The 14,872-nt window shown below is 44.5% G+C and overlaps 1 protein-coding gene across 3 annotated transcripts in view; it reads right to left on the bottom strand.

Moving 5' to 3' along the window:
• Nucleotides 1-14,872, bottom strand: part of LOC142462324 (carboxyl-terminal PDZ ligand of neuronal nitric oxide synthase protein) — a 384,106-nt gene that overhangs the window by 47,830 nt on the left and 321,404 nt on the right. For all 3 annotated transcript variants that reach the window (XM_075564096.1, XM_075564078.1, XM_075564087.1), the window contains exon 5: nucleotides 12,010-12,118. In XM_075564096.1, coding sequence (XP_075420211.1) covers nucleotides 12,010-12,118 — 109 coding nt within the window. The remainder of the gene's footprint in view (nucleotides 1-12,009; nucleotides 12,119-14,872) is intronic.

The raw sequence follows: 14,872 nt of genomic DNA, 5'->3' as shown, positions 1-14,872 counted from the left end.
CAAGGCACTGACTCAATGGCAATGAGTTTGGTTTTGATAGATTTATTACTGTAACGTCAACAGAGAAAGCAAATCCACAATGTCTCTGCAGCTTCTCCTCTGCGATACAGAGGAACACGTGTCCAGAAAACAGATATGACCGCACTTCCCAGTGTGCTTGGTATATAGCCAATGCTCAAGATGAGCTACACTCTCAATATGGAATTCACTGTACCCAGAGGTAGTGAGGGCAGGAAATTAAAACTATATAGTGAAGGGAGAGTTGGAGTTAATCAGTAAGAAAAAAAAACCAGAGAGATGGCAAAGAATAATCGCAATCTCTTGGTGTGTGAGCACAATACATCAAAAGGATGAGCACCACCAGCACCCTCCTCCACAGGAGCAGAGGACAACTCTGAGTCCACAAGAGTCTTGGGCCCGGCCTAGTACGATGGCTTCTATGTGTGAGGAAGTTGCTAAATAAGAACTCTAGATGTAGAAGAGGTATAGCTGTAGCCCAGGTGGGGACAGAGCATGGTAGTGGGGCAGGAGGAAAGTCAAGGGAGATGGAGGAAGGAGCTGGGAGTCAAGGGGCATTTATGGAGGTCTAGACAAAGACATGTACATGCAAATATATATATATATATATATATATGAAGATAGGGAAATAGATCTATGTGTCTATATTTATAGGTTTAGTATTAAGGTGGCAGAAGGACCTTGGGCCTCTACTCAAGCACTCCCTCAATGCATGAATACTTTCTTTTATTAAATTTGCACTCTATGATGCTCACTCTCCCGACACAACTGCTGAAGCCAAAGGGGGTGAACAAGTAAATGTGGTGAAGAAAGCTGATGGTGCCCGGCTATCAAAAGAGATAGTGACTGGGGCCTTAAAGGCTTGAAGATAAACAAGTGGTCATCTAGCTCAGAAGCAACAAAGCCCACATGGAAGAATACACCAACCTGTGTGATCGCGTGGGCCCAAAGGGATCAGTTATCAGGCGTCACAGAACAAAAAATCATATCATTGGCTGCACACCTCCATGATAGGATCGCTGAAGACAAATGGGTGCATAAGCAAATGTGGCGAAGAAAGTTGAAGGTGCCCGGCTATCGAAAGAGTCTGGGGTCTTAAAGGCTTGAAGGTGAACAAGCGGCCATCTAGCTCAGAAGCAAAAAAGCCCACATGGAAGAAGCACACCAGCCAGTGCGATCATGAGGTGCCAAAGGGACCAGGTATAAGGCATCATGCAAAAAAAAAGAATATATATATATATGTGTGTGTGTGTGTGTGTGTGTGTATGTATATATGCGTATGTGTGTGTGTGTGTGTGTGTTTATATATACCATAGTGAATGAAGGGGGAAGTGCAGAGTGTAGACCCGAGGCCCAAGTGTCGACCACTGGAGATCCCCTCACAGAGGGGTTTAGGAGAAGAGACGGGTCAGTCAGGGTGCGATGTAGTACCGATGAAGAACACAGTTTTCCCCCAGATCCTGGATGCTTCCTCCCCCCAACTGCCATGATCCGAATTCTACCTTGCAGGACTGGATAGGGCAGAGATTGTACACTGGTGCATATGGGAGCTGGAGGCACAGGGAATCCAGGGTGGACGATACCTTCAGGACCAGGGGTGTGAGGGGAGATGCTGGGAGAGTGGGGGGTGAGTGGGTTGGAAAGGGGGAACTGATTACAAGGATCCACATGTGACCTCCTCCCTGGGAGATGGATGGTAGAGAAGGGTGGGGGAGGGAGACTCCGGATAGGGCAAGATATGACAAAATAATAATCTGTGGATTATCAAGGGCTCATGAGGGAGGGGGGAAAAAGAGGACCTGATGCAGAGGGCTTAAGTGGAGAGCAAATGCTTTGAGAGTGATTAGGGCAAAGAATGTACGGATGTGCTTTATACAATTGATGTATGTATATGTGTGGATTGTGATAAGAGTTGTATGAGCCCCTAATAAAATGTTTTTAAAAAAGAACTCTAGATGTGTACAATCCACACTGACCAATTTTGTTTGAATTTCTCCTCTCTGTCCCTCTATTTTTTTAAAAATCGTTTTATTGGGGGTTCTTACAGCTTTTATCACAATCCATCCATCCATCCATTGTGTCAAGCACATTTGTACATTTGGTGCCATCATCATTTTCAGAACATTTTCTTTCTACTTGAGTCCTTGGTATCAGCTCATCCTCCACCACCACCACCCTCCCTCCCCCACAGACCCTTGATAATTTATAAATTATTATGTTTTTAATATCTCCCTCCATCCACTTGTTTGTCCCACTGGAAGGGGGCTATATGTCGATCATTGTGATCAATTCCCCCTTTCTCCCCCCACCTTCCCCTTCCCCTCCTGGTATCACTATTCTCATTATTGGTCCTGAGAGGTTTATCTGTCCTAGATTTCCTGTGTTTCCAGCTCTTATCTGTATCAGTGTACATGTTCTGGTCTAGCCAGATTTGTAAGGTAGAATTGAGGTCACGATAGTGGTGGGGAAGGAAGGAAGCATTAAAGAACTAGAGGAAAGTTGTATGTTTCATTGGCACTATACTGCACCCTGACTGGCTCTTCTTGAGCCTTCTGTAAGAGAATGTCCAACTGTCTACAGATGAGTTTTGTGTCTCCACTCCGCCCTCCCCTCATTCACATCAATATGACTTTTTGTTCTGGGTCTTTGATGCCTGATACCTGATCCATTGACACCTCATGATCACACAAGCTGGTGTGCTTCTTCCATGTGGGCTTTGTTGCTTCGCAGCTAGATGGCCACTTGTTTATCTTCAGACCTTTAAGACCCCAGACGCTATATCTTTTGATAACTGGGTACCATCAGCTTTCTTCACATTTGCTTATGCAACCATTTTGTCTTCAGTAATTGTGTCAGGAAGATGAGCATCACGGAATGCCAGGTTATTAGAATAAAATGTTCTTGTGTTGAGGGAATATTTGAGCAGAGGCCCAATGTCAATTGCTATCTTAATACTTAACATATAAGTATGTGTACATAGATCTATTCCATTCCTCTTCTTTAATGTAAAACCGACATTTCTGTTTACAGTAAAAAGAATGCAGCAGCAATTTTTATGACAGGCTCTCTGCCCTGGAATACATAATCACGCTACCCTGCTATTTGCTTTACAGTGTGACTATGCACACTCAAAAGCGCATTTCTGATTCACCACTGTAGAAGTGAGGGCCTGGCCTTCTCCTGATCCTATTCCAATGGCCAGTGTGAGTCCAGATGTCCCTTGTCTGTGCAGGCTCTCCTTCCTTCTTCAGTGAAGGTCTGTTTTTAGATGTAAGGGCCTAGTTAGACCAAAAATAATCAGTCATGGTGGAGTCAATTTGAACTCACGAGTTAAAGAGAGCTGTAATTTTTAAGGCAGTGACTTGAAAAAAAGTAACCATTTTTATTGACATAAAATTCATAGACCACACAATTCAATGGTTTAAATATTCTAATTAAAAGAGTTGTAGATACATCACCACAATTTTAGAACATTTTCTTCATGTTTACTCATTATCATTAGCTCCCCACTTCCCCTTACTATATTCTCCCACAGCCATGAGAAACTATGAATCCAGTTTCTCTCTCTGTGAATTTCCCTATCCTAGATTTCACATACAGAAAATGCAACCCCGGCCCAACAACAACAACAACAAACAAAATAAAACATGGAAAACCCTCAATCCCCAAAGATAGCAGAAAACAATAAAAACTAGCACAAATTTAAAATGGGTCAAAGGGAAAGCAAAAGGTAAAGGTGTTCAATTTTAGCCTAATCACACCTGCGGTCACCCACGTTCTGACGTGCTCTGTCTCACAGCAAGGCTACACCCATCCCTGGTCGGTGGCCAGAGGGGACTCATTGGAGGCTGGATCCAATGGGGATCCTGCAAGTGGGTTTGGAGCGCTCACTGTCATCCATAAGGCTGTGACGGCTCAGAAGCAAAAGGGCGGCTTTTCTTCCAAGGGACGTCTGAGTGGATTTGAACTGACAGCTTTTCAATTAGTAGTTAGTGCTTAACTGCCTGCACCACATAGGGACTCCTGGTTAAGGGAACCATTACTTGAAAGGTGGCCAACCTGCATCTGGCAGGGACTGTCCCTCCCACTGCTAGTGCCATCTGCTCTGTGCACAACCATACCAGCTCCTGCTGGCTGGAAACACTCCCTTCTGGCCTTCTAGGCATGGAAACTGGTCAGCCTGCCACTCCAGGAATGTGAAAACCACATGCCAGGGCCTAACAGTTAATGACACATGTCTGAGCCCAGGAGGGTGTTCTCTGACCAAGAGAAGCTTTTAAAAGAATCCCTAGCAGAGTTTTCTGTGAATACCTGCTCTGTAGGCCCCGGTTTCAGTGAAGCAGCTACTCACATCACACAAACAGGTCTCTGAACATTTAAGTAGAGTTCTAAAGACACAAAGGCAGCCAGCTACAAAGCAGAATGGACACGGGGAATGTTGGCCAGGCGGCCTATGCCAGCTCTGTGATCCAGCCCCTCTCTGGAATTTACTAAAGGTTTTTTTTTTTCCAAGCATCATTCTACTGCGTTATTTCTGAAAACTCTAGAAGTTTTTGTCCACATGGATCAAATATTCCTGTCCAGAAGTCATTTTCTATTATCAGCCCCAAACCACCTGAGTGGGCGCTTGGGGTTGTCAGGATTAGGTTGGACATGATAGCTTTGAAGTTTTCAAAGCTGGGGAGGCCTGGCTGACCTTGGAGTGGTACTCGGTTACAGATGGAGAGCACCAAAGCTCATTGGAGTGCCAATTATGGGCAATTTTGTAAATATAAGGCTTGAAAAGAAGCTGTGTTAGAACTTTACACCACTTACCCTCCTAGCACACAGACATGCTCCCTTGAACCATCTACCTAGCCATGCTGACAGAGCCCCCACCTCCACCGCCCAGAGGAGCCTTTGACCCAGCACACAAGTCAAGAAGCAATGAACAGTTAAGTCTCTGCAGTTTGCCACAGTAGGGGTATCCACTGCACCCTTAGCAGGTGCTAATTTCTGATGAGTTACAGCCACAACCGTGACAAAGACGCCATATTTTCAGGGAGGACAAGCAGGCAGAACCTTCTCCAAAGCAGGCACAGAGCTGAGAGCCTGGCTTTAGGGAGATGGACATCAAAAGGCTGCTTGCTGTACTTTGATGGTTATTTTATTTTCTGATCTCATGCTAAGTGACCTTGCTTTGGCGCCTATGGTTTTGGGAAGCTTTAAAATGCTGTACACGTAAGAAATGCTTATTAGCCCTAGTCTGCAGCTGGTTTTAGAAATCACCTGGGGCACTGTTTTGAGTTTCATTGTCCTGGAAAATGCGCTCTCCAAATCACAGCTTATGGAGCGATTTGCAGGAGTCAGTCTGAATGAGGGAAGTGAAGAACACAGGCACGAAAGGCCAGGTGTGTATGAAGATGGGGAGGAGGAGGACCGTCAGATGAGAAGGAAGGGAGAGTAAGCATGCTTCTTATAAGCAAGGCTCTCTCTTACCCTGCCAGATCCCTCGTCTGTGTGTCCTATACCGTATCTATCCATCCAGCTATCCAGCCAGTCATCTTCTGGGCACTTAGGACTTTGTGTGCCAGGTGTTTCTGAGTTCCAGGGAACTGAAGTGCAAGACGTTGGTTCCAGATTTGTGATTCTTGCCACCTATCACAGCCATAGAATGCCCTGCCTTTACCTTGAGCTCAGCTAAAATTAGAACGGAAGGTCGTGTTCGTTTAATGTGTCTTTATTTTGAACCTCAGCAGAGGACTGCATTTATACTTATCAACGATGGCAGGCTATAGAATTTGGAATGTTTGAACAAGAAAATATATATTTGCTTTTAGGCCTTTTTGCACTGAAAGGTCCAAGCAACTGGAGTTCTGGAAGGGAGCCCGGGCCAGGATTTTGTCCGTCAGAGCATTTCATGGCCTTGACCATGTAATCTGGTTGAGGAAATGCCTCTGACTCTAGAATTCTGCTCAATTAAGAAAGAGCAAAGTGATTATGACCTTCAACATTAACAGGAGACTGTGCACCTTAAAAAACAAACTTTAGCGGACTTGTTTGATATATATATATATATATATTTTTTTTTTTTCCTTCCCTTTTTCCTTTTACTCTGCTGGTCCAAGAGGTGTGTCTTACAGACAAGAAGGTGACTTATAACCTCAGTGTTGAAAGAAATCAGCGGGTGACCTTGGGTAAATTAATTTCCCTTTTTAAGTATCATTTCCTCATCTGACAGGAGAATGGTTTGAACTAGAAGTCTGAGATCTTGGATTTCTTTCTAAATGATGACCTCCCAACCCAAGCCCGCAACATGATAGGTAAAAAGAAAGAAACAAACAAAACCTGGTCATTTCCCTAATGTAAGGGTCTGCCTCTCCTTCATTTCTTAAACCTAACCTGGTAAGTCACTCTTCCCTGAGCACCTCACCGTCTTCAGCATCTAAAACCCACTGCAAAATCTACAGGGCAGGGAAGTGGTTCCACTGTGGCCCCCACTCTGATGTTGACAGCTTTACAGAAGAAAATGATTTCCCCTAACCCCAATCAATTGAATGGGAAGAGCAGGCAAAAAAAAAAAAAAAAAAAGAAGAAGAAGAAGGTTTCAAGGAGCTGCCTGGGAAGATAATGGAGAGGTTCTTGGGCTCTTGTTAATCACCCAGACCACACACACTGATGTGCTAATGAGTACAGAGCGACAGTCACTCTTAATGAGAGCATACAAGCCCATCCTTCTTCAGGCTGGGAGAGAGTGCCATCAACTCCACAGGAGAGGTCAAGACATTACCATGTACAATGTCAGAAGGAGGCCTTACAAATGAATGTGGGTATTATGTCACCTGACAAGAGGAGCCAGGAGAGCCCATGTCATCAGAAAAGGGTCTCAACTGCATGCTCCAGGGCCACCCCCTCTCCCTCTCTCGAGCTATTCTGAATAAGCACAGCGACCTATGCCACAGCAGAACACTTTCCAGCCACGGCGCAGACTGTCCCCTAAAGATGAGCTCACTGCACACAGCAGCCAGCATAGTTGAGACGCCCTCATCTTATTGGACGGTTGGAGAAACAGGAGTCCCGAAAGGCTCGTGTCTCTTTTAACTTTCCTGTAACAGAGTTCAGCCACAAACGCCCTCAGCTGGAAGCAGGAGGTTGACTCTCAGTGGCATTATTGTTTCCTGGGTTACCAAGGACAAGTTACTTTTCTGGGCCCTTTCTTTCTCCAGCTAAAAAATGGAGTTGATATTGACCACACAAGAAGATTGCGAAGAAGAAAAAAGAAAAATCTATGTTAAATTGCTTTGGGCCATCAGCGTTAAGGAGCTCTTCATCACCAGATGATGATTACTGTAGAACCTACTTACAAAATAGGGAGAACAAGAATGCTCCTTAGTTATGTAATTTCATGACGACCCAACAAAGATGGCACAAGGGAGTGCTTAAGAAGGTGTGTGTTAGAGTCAGGTTTTCTGGGTGCAGTTCTGACTCCATCGCTGGAGGGACCCTCTGCCTCAGCTTCCTCATTTATAAGATGAACAGCACAATAGTACTTGCCTTAGAGGGCTGCTGTGGAAATGAGGTACGAGAATACATATGAAAAAAGAATGTCTCAGCTATATAATAAGCAATAAAAATGATTAAAGAAAGCTAAAATGACTCAAATAAAGCTAAAACTGAGCTAATCTAGAGTAGTAGATGAATAGCAGGTACCATCTTCCTCCAGTATCTTATAGATACTACAGATCGGATCTTATAGACAAGACCAAACTTTAAAAAACAACAATTAAAAAAAACAACGCTCTAGATTAAAGTCCTCAAGGTGAAAAGCACATATGGGCGGGTGACTAAGGGAAGACTCCTAGGTCACAGGCATAGAGTACTAACTGGTTGGAAACAGGTATAAAGAGGCCCTCTCCCAGAGAAGTTGAGGTACTTGCTTCATATTATCAGCTAGCAGATGAGTCAGCCCCATTAACCTGTGATAAAAGGTGCGGGGTGGGAATAAGGATGACAGCATTATTAGAGGCCTGCCATGACACACGAATCGCAATGTGGCGTGACAGGCAACAGCAGTGCCCTAAGCCCCAGTACAGCAGGGGACACATACAAAAGTTTTCACATCAGTGATCAATTGGGAGGTTCTGGAGAATATCCAGGCCTCTTGGCTTCCAGTCAAGAGATCTGCTTATTGATCCAGACACTTCCCTGCAAAGCACATTCCTGAGGGTCTGGATCTCACCTACCATCTATTGCCTTTTCCCCATCATTTCTTAATTATTCTTAGGCCTTTCCAAGTTAACTATTATCTCCTGAAACCAGAAGTGCTTTACAAAGAAGTCAATGACCATATCTGGAGGCTAACCAGCCCGGCATGCAAAACCCTCTCAGACATGTTCTCCACCCGCCCCAAATCTGCTTCCTTTGCCGAACAATTCATTTCTTTCCTGGCTTGGAAACTGGCCTTCCCACCCATATACTCGGGGCTCACAGTCTGGGCTGTCTAGAAACAATTTCCTCAGCTGCATGGCCAGGGCCAGCAAAGGGCATGACGAACCACCTACAGTCTTAGTAGGCAAAGGTAAAAGGGATATAGGAAATGGAAGGAACAGAATAATTTCTTGGAGAATTATGGGGCAGGACAAAATATGCCTGGACAGGGAGCTGGAGAACTTGTCCTCGGACTATTGCTAGGGCAACAGAATCTTGATGCTGCCCATCACTTCATTAATATCAGAGTTTCAGGTGGGCATTAGACTCAGCTTTTGGCAGAAGTAGATGCCCCGCTGTGCTTGGTATCCTAGATCCAATGGTAAGCACACTGTAACAGAAAGGTGCTCTTTGTCTAGGTTTCTTGATAAAAGTCTTTTGTGTTGCAAATCACCCTGGTTCTAGGTGGTGCCTCTTGGCAATCCATTAAATGCTCTGAGCCTCAATGTACTCATCTGTAAAACTGAGGGTACCTTCTGCACATGAGTGACAGAGTGATCCAATAAATAAATTATCCAACTACATAGTCAATGATAAAGCATCATGTGTCACTCTAATAAATTCCAAGAGTCACACAGTCCAGTTTTAACAAGTCAGAGAAGCGCAAACACTCAAAAATAATTAAGAGGGGATTCTAATCTTAAGTAGCATCTATCAAAAAGTATTAAGAACGAGTCAGTTCACAGACTTCAGAAACATTTAGCATTTCCTTTTTCCCCTCTCCATTCCCCATACATCTGAAAACGACATGAGACTTTTATTCTCAAATCCCAAAGTTTCTCATCTCTAAGCCCCCTCTCCCTCCTTATTCCCCTCTTCCTCAGTCCTTTAACATGTAAATCAACTTAAACTCTATTACAATTTTCTTTTTGCTTTTCTGCCTACTAGACTATTACTTAGATGTGAAATCTAGAGGAGCTCTGGTGGCCTTGTGGGTTACACGTTGGGCTGCTAACCTCAAGGTGAGCAGTTTGAAATCGCCAGCTGCTCCTCAGGAGAAAGACTAGGCGTTCCGCTGCTATAAAGATGGGCAGTCCTGGGAACCTGCAGAGGCAGCCCTGCTACGCTGACACCGAGTGCGTGGACGTGGAATCCAGCAGCCCGCTTGCTTTTTCTCCACCTGCCACTCTTACTCTAGCGTCTCATCTAATCCCACAATTTCCAACTAGATGCTTCAAACATAAAGTGGGCAGGAGACCTTTCTCTAAAAGGAAGAAGCTCCGTTAGCACAGAAAAGTCTCTTTGTCGAGTTAGGATGGGAAATGGGACATAGTCATATTTAAACCCATAATGTATTAATACATATTTGACAGAACCAAAATAAACTCACTGCCATCGATTAGATTCTGACTCATAGTAACCCTATAGGATAGAGCAGAACTGCTCCTAATTTCCAAGGCTGCAAATCTTACAGAAGTAGAAAGTCTTATCTTTCTCCCTCTAAGTAACAGGTGGGTTTGAACTGCTGACCCTGTGACTAGCAGCCCAATGTGTAACCCAGTACACCACCAGGGCTCCTCCCCTTGACATGGCCCTATAAATCCATTAAAGATGCCTATTGCAGACAATGCAACATAGCTTCAGAGGAGGAGTATACACGAAAGGGGTTAGTGTGGTCCCTATAGGGAGGCAGGCTTAGAGGTTTGCCTCTCAGAATAGCAGAGCTGGAGGGCCCTTGCTATTGCTGCTGCTGCCGTTAGTCAATGCCAACTCATGGAGACCCCAGGTGTGCGGAGTAGAACTACTCTAGGATTTTCGGGTCTATGATCTGTCAGAAAGAGATGACCAGATCTCCCAAGGCATCTCAGGGTAGTAGTTGCACTGCTCAGGGACCACAACAGGACTCCCTGGAGTATAAAGCATGTCCCCCAATTGCTCGTGTTGAAAAAATAGCTCCTAGTCTGCGAGCACTGAGGTTGTGCTGCTACAGTTAGGAACCACCCAGTAGGTTCTGACTCATAGTGACCCCGTCCGTGCACAACAGAATGGGACGCCGATCAGCCCAGCACCCTTCTCCCAATCACCGCTGTGTCAGTCCTTCTCGTTGAGGGGCTCCCTCTTTTTGTGCTGACTCTCTGTTTGACCAGGCATGATGTCCTTCTTCAGGGACTGGTCCTTCCTGATATGTTCAAGGGATGTGAGACAAAGTCTCATTATCATGGCTTCCAAGAAGCATTCTGGCTGTACTTCTTCTAACACACTCTTGCTTATTCTTCTGGGTGTCCGTGGTACATTTAATATTTTTTGCCAACACCATAATTCAAAAACTCTTCTTTGATCTTACATATTGCATGAGGGGGAAAATGGAAATGGCTGCATGGACAGATCAGTCTGGAAAAAGCTAGGCTAAATAGAGTTAAAGGACTGTCTTCAACTTCAAGGCTTCTCAGAAACTTATGTAGTTTTAATATAAACGTTACATGTTGACATAAATGGGTGATAAATGCTTTGTGAATATATTTTAGGAAATGCTGATTTTGACCATCCTCTTCATTGGATAGACAATGTACGTGAAACTACTAGAGGACTATGTACATAAAACATGGAGTCAATTCTGACTCATAGTGACCTTACAAAAGAGAATAGAAATTTTATCTTGCTTTCATGGAGCGGTTGGTGGGTTCCAGTCAGTATCTTTCAGTTAGCAGGTGAATGAATGCTTAACCATATGGCCACCAGGGCTCCTTATTGGAGGAGGAATGACTTACCTAACATAACATCACCCGGGGCTCTAATACAGAAGTGGGGCCAGAGTCTAGGATTCCTCTCCGTGGGTGTTATAGACTTGTAGGTGGAGAAGAAGAATGCCTCTCCAGAGTGCAAATGTTGCGTTTATTCCCACGGTAAGGTTCCCATACCAAACAAGAACACAATACCTATGTCACCTATGATGATCAATATCATATACCAAGTCTAAAGCAAATTCCAATAGTCATGCTTTGTAGCCCATTGATCAATACACATCATTTTGATGACAATCACCTTATAAGTGGCAATATTTTTTCTCTATCACATGCCGAAGTTTGCATCACTTCTGGTCCCATATATTTGGTCTATTGCTGGACTCTTATCTCATGGTTACTACTATTTCCATTGTTGACATATAGCTAAATACAAAGTTCAAATGAGAGATATGAAAAAAATACTAATAATATATAAATTATCAAGGGTTCATGAGAGAGAGGGGGAGGGGAAAAATGAGGAGCTGATACTAAGGGCTCAAGTAGAAAGAAAATGTTTTGAAGATGATGATGACAACATATGTACAAATGTGCTTGAAACAACGGATGTATGGATGGATTGTGATAAGAGGTGTATGAGCCCCTAGTACAACGATTTAAAAAGAAACTAAAGGAGAATTTCATTATATAGGAGCAATGACGGACCACAGATATAGTCCCCCATGTCAGCCATTACAATAGCCAGTGAAACGTTGTCTCTGTACCAACAGGGGGATGGGCTAAGGTTGGGTGTGCCCTGAGTCCACCAAAGAAAAGAAAAGATGACCAGTGATGGTCCCTTTACCTTCTTCTTCGATTTAAAGACGTTACATCTGAAGATATTGCTGGCACCATCTCGAGCAATGTAGCTGAAGATCTTCAAGTCTTGGGAGTCATGGGAAACGTAAAAGATCCTAGAGGAAGAGAAACAGAAAACTGCACTGAACACGGCGTCCAGTTCAAACCTCTAATAAAACAATCTGTTGAAGAACACCCTGAAGACAAAGTTCACGAAAACCAATGATAAGAGTTAGTTTTCTTCACAGGGAATAAAAAAGCCACATGAAGGAGGTCCTTTCAGTAGGTCCCATAAATCATGAAACCGCCATGCAGTGACGTCCATGTTTGAAGAATGAGCAAGGTTAGGAGAAGGGACCCACACTAATTACTCCTTGTCTCCTAAGGTGGCAAAGCTGTCCCAGGAATTTAAGAGTTAGAAAGGAAAAACGGTCGGACGCTATGAGTCAGCACTGACTGGATGGCAGAGAGTTTTTAGTGAGCTCCTATCAAACCCAAAAGAACCAAGTTGACCGTCAAGGTGACTTGTTTCGGAGTGACCCCTGTGTTTCAGAGACGCACTGCACTCAGCTGGGTCCTTATGGCTGTGACCTCTGGGAAGCAGGTCTTCCAAGGCAGCCCTGGGTGGTTTGAACCGCCAACTTTTTGGTTAGCAGACCAGGGCTTAACCCTTTGTACCAACCAGGGACTCCATACCCATCCTTAGCAGAGCAATGCATGTGCATGTAATCCCGGTAAATGCAGACTAGTTCCTTAAGACCTGTTCCATCAAAATACAACAGAAAGACCACTGCCACGGAGTCAATTCCAAACTCATAGCAACCCTATAGTACAGAGCAGAACTGCTCCTTTGGGTTTTTGAGACAATACGTCTGTGGTATTAAGTAATTTCATGTCAACTTGACGTATAGATGTGTGGGATAGAGTCTAGTCTATCAATCTGGTCACAGCCTGATGGTGACTCCTTTTGGGTATGGCTTTCTCATAAGAAGGCTCCTGGGAACCCCCACCCCGCTTTCTCTGCCTTCACCCTCCTGTTGACTAACCGTGCAGGGACCTGCCAGAGCCCTATGAAGCTTCCATCGCCATGTGATCTTCCTGTATTTTACATCATTGCACATGGCTGTGTGAGTCTGAAGAGGGACTTATGGCCTAGTAACAGACTTAAGGATATGAGTTGGACTGGGCTGGGATGATCTCCTGATAAACAATTACTTCTTGATACGAAGCTCTTTTTTACACATATATGAGTATTACTGGATTTATTTTTCTAGTCAACCTGGCCAACACAACATCTTTATGCGAGTAACTAGCTTCATTTTCTGGGGAGCTGGCTCGCTGGTGGGTTTGAATTGCTGACCTTGCAGTGAATAGTCCAACATGTGGCTCACTATGCTCCCAGGGTTCCTGCCTGTTTCATTGCGACCCTCTAAAGAGGAGTCCTCCCCCAAAGGGAATGGGCAATGCTGAAAGGATTGGAAACCACATACCATGGGTCCCTTTGCCCTCTGACAGCTTCCGTTTATTCATTCTGTCATTTGATCAGTCGTCAAACCAGCTGTCGTCAAGTCAATTCCAACCCATGGTGACTCCACGTGTGTCAGAGTAGAGGTGTGCTCCACTGGGGTTCTAATGGCTGATTCTTGGAAACAGACTGCCAGGCCTTTCTTCTGGGGCACCTCTGGGTAAACTTGAACCTCCAAACTTTGGGTTAGCAGCAGAGCACATTAACCATTTGTACCACTTAGGGATGCCTCCTGAGTATATATTGTGGACGAGGCATCAGCTAGGGCAGGGGTCCTCAAACTTTTTAAACAGGAGGCTAGTTCACTGCCCCTCAGACATGTTGGAGGGCCGGGCTATAATTTAACAAAACAAAACAAAACTATGAACAAATTCCTATGCACACTGCACATATCTGATTTTGAAGTAAAAAAAACCCAAACGGGCAAAAACACCCAACGGGCCAGACAAATGTCTTTGGCAGGCCACATGTGGCCCATAGGCTATAGTTTGAGGACACCTGAGCTAGGGAATGGAGATACAGCTGGGGCAGGAGAAAGGCCCAGAGCTCATGGAATTTACACACAGAAAATGATTGTTATAAAGAAAATAAATAGAAAACAAGGTCCATGAAGAAAAGCAAAGGCTCATGGAAGGAGCAGTCAAAGCAGAACAGACGACACACTGCATTGGGTAAGTCTGCTCCACAAGACCTAAGGTGCTGAAGAAGAAGCTGTCACTTTGGAAATTAAGGTGTGTCTGACCCAAGTCGTCGAATTTTCAGTCACCTCCTAGGCAGTGGACGTTGGGCAATGAATACGGAAGACGGAAGCAGAATGCATGCATTTGCACTGTGGTGCTGGTGAGGAGCACGGAGGGGACTGTGGGCTATCAGAAGAACAGCTGCGTCTTGGAGGGTGTACAACCAGAATGCTTCTGAGAAACAAGGATGGTGAGACTCTGTCTCATGGATTTTGTTTTGCTTTTAGGGAAAAAACGCTCCCAAGTATTTTTTGTTGGGGAAAAAAAAGGACAAAAGCCATAAACAGACACTTCTCACCACAATGGTGACTGAAAGTATCAAGGAATATATCATCTCCTTGGTAAAGTAAGACATGAACATTAAAATAAAAACGTATTCACTGGAATGACTAAGCACTAATTAAAGGTGTCCTTACTTCAAGACTCCATGCCCCGTACAGATGGCTCGTGCATTTAGCTGCCAGCCTCCAGGGTTTGAGGTGCAGGTCTACCCAGACATGCCTGAATAGAAACGCCTATTGAGCTGCTGACAGGCAATCCGCGTGGACAGCCCTGAGATGCAGAGCTCTATTACACACCTAGACTCATCGGGATTTGGGACCAAC

This window comes from Tenrec ecaudatus, chromosome 1, assembly GCF_050624435.1.
Source record: "Tenrec ecaudatus isolate mTenEca1 chromosome 1, mTenEca1.hap1, whole genome shotgun sequence".
NCBI classification, from domain to species: domain Eukaryota; kingdom Metazoa; phylum Chordata; class Mammalia; order Afrosoricida; family Tenrecidae; genus Tenrec; species Tenrec ecaudatus.
This window is presented reverse-complemented; position numbering and strand designations above follow the sequence as displayed.